This window comes from Poecilia latipinna, unplaced genomic scaffold (assembly GCF_001443285.1).
Source record: "Poecilia latipinna isolate Pla-1442-1.1 unplaced genomic scaffold, P_latipinna-1.0 Scaffold2623, whole genome shotgun sequence".
Classification (NCBI taxonomy): Eukaryota; Metazoa; Chordata; class Actinopteri; order Cyprinodontiformes; family Poeciliidae; genus Poecilia; species Poecilia latipinna.
Window position 1 is genome coordinate 57,690 of NW_015115239.1, and position 2,523 is coordinate 60,212.

General features: G+C 37.0%; 1 protein-coding gene across 1 annotated transcript in view; it reads left to right on the plus strand.

Annotated features, from left to right (window-relative positions):
• The window catches only part of LOC106938547 (small ubiquitin like modifier 2), a 15,913-nt gene that overhangs the window by 6,496 nt on the left and 6,894 nt on the right, over nucleotides 1-2,523 (plus strand). The window contains exon 2 of the mRNA XM_015020640.1: nucleotides 820-951. Coding sequence (XP_014876126.1) covers nucleotides 820-951 — 132 coding nt within the window. The remainder of the gene's footprint in view (nucleotides 1-819; nucleotides 952-2,523) is intronic.

Sequence of the window (2,523 nt, forward strand, 5' to 3'; positions counted from 1 at the left end):
TGACCGATCGATCGGCACACCTCTAGTTAATACAAAAACACGGTGGACCGCCTCGACGCCCCGACCACTGGGCTTAGCAAGTTTTCTGGGGGAAACCCTGTATTGGACCTAATGCTTTAGATCTGAAATGTTATGATATATGCTACCAAATGTTGCATCTACACAGTCTTGTGTAGTTCCCATACTGCAAACACAAATATGTTAATATTTGCAATTTTATATATTGTGTAGCTTTAGAAAAGACCAGAAGACGCACAAGTCATTTTCGAATTAGGATTGTGGAGGTGTGTAAAGCAAGATTAGGTTTTAAAGCATAATCCCTAGTCCAACAAGACCAAACAGCTAAAATTAAAATAGAATGGTTTAGCAAAGCATTTTGATATATTAGACTGACCCAGTCAGATCCTAATATATCTCAAATTATCTTATATTAAATATAAGAGAATCTCAGTTGAAAGCTGATGTAAACAGATGCTCTCCATCCATACTTATAGACCTTGAGCTATTTTGCTAAGAAAAGCAAATATTTAGTCTCTGAAGTGTAAAGCTGGGAAGTCCATACCCCAAAAGACTTGTAACTGCATCAAAAGATGGTTTTAAAACATTTCAACTCAGAAAGAGCTGAAAAAATATACTCCTAGAGATCTATTTAAATACTAATATTTAAAACCTTGCATCATTAACCTTCCCACTGCAAACCTGAGTGGGAGGTTAATGATGCACCTGCTCTGTCTTATTAAACCGTAATGCACAACTTTTACTAACAATGCCTCTTAATACCCATGTCTCACCTCTGTTTCTGTCTGCCCTTTTACGCAGGAGGGTGTCAAGACAGAAAACAACGAACACATAAACCTGAAAGTAGCTGGACAGGATGGATCTGTCGTCCAATTCAAGATCAAAAGACACACACCGCTCATCAAACTCATGAAGGCTTACTGTGAGAGACAGGTGGGCGAGTAGCCTCTCAGATGCAACAAATTGTGCAGTTGCTTTTTTATTACCAGCCATTCTCAACCAAAAACATGAAATCATACGATTGTTTACATTTTTACCCAGATACAGATCTGTCGTATTACATACATGTATATTTAATACTGGGGGTTATCATCTGCTAGCCGCATCTAGAGATAGAATATCAATCTACTGGATGTCATTTTTGTCAACATTAACAAAGATTCATAGAAGTATTGTGGTTTGTTGTGTCAGTGCTGAAGCCTGTGAGTTGCTATTGATTTATTTAACTGCACCTGGACTTTTTCCGGTATATTAAAGGATTTGTCATGAATGAAATCACAATGGAGAAATGTTGGCACAGTAAAGTGATTATCGTCTGTCTGACTGTCAGCCAGGATCATCAGGTTATAAGTGTTGTGCAGGGTTTCACAGAAACCACATCTCTAAGTTGAAGAATAAACATAGGGACTTGTTTCTGTTTTAGAACACCACCACAAATATATGCGCTTGCCAAACTTGTTTCAGAAACTAAACAGTTTTGCTATGATTTTTAATCTTTGCACAACACACAAGGCACTTATTCATCATGAGGTAAAGGATCTAATTTGAAATGTTCATTTTTGTCACAAAAATCATGTCAAAATATATCAATAAAAACTGGGAATGAAGGTTTCCATTGACTTTAACTGACTTAAGTTAGAATGAGGAACCATTAAGATTTGAAGGCCATCTTATAGCAAAATATGGTCATATCTGATTTGAGCTTACTTTGACTCAAATACAGAAAATTAAAGCCATAAAATTGACCCATATTTTTTATATAAATGGTAAACCATTAGTCTCATCCTGTATGTCTCTCCTTATGCAGACCTGAAAAGGTGCAATCTAACATCTGACCTGCCTCTTGATATTTTTGAAATATTAAGACCCAATGTCAACCTAGTCTTGTCTGTCAATATTTGAAAGACATTTTTGTCATCCAGCTCAGTTTTAAATCTCAAGTCTGAGTAGATTTGTTTTTATTAATCCTTTTGTCACCATTTTAGTCCAGGATTATTTTACCATTATAAAGTCAATGTCAGATTTTTAATTCATGAGGTTAAAATGACGTTGGTTGACCTTTGCAGCTATAACAACTGCAACTCTTCTGCAAAGGCTTTCCATAAAAAAGAACCTTTTACCATTCTTTTTTATTCATTTTTGAGGTCAGGCACTGATGTTGGACAGAAAAAGCTTGGCTCACGTTCTTCACATAAATTCAATCCGAAGGTGTTCTGTTGAGGTGAAGCCAGAACTCTGTGGAGGCCAGTCAAGTTTCCTCCACACCAAACTTCCTCCTCTATATCTTTATGGACCTTTCTTTATCCACTGCATTTCACCCATGTTGGAAAAGGAAGAGGTCATCCCCAGACTATACTCGCACAGTACGGTGCATGAAATTGTTCAAAATATAGCAGAGTGGTGAAGAGTTAAGAGTTTCCTTGACTGCAAGCAAGGTGCCAAGTAAAAATGTAACCCTACAGCAGTTACATTTTTATCTGCCCTGCTACCCAGTGAGTTGTCACA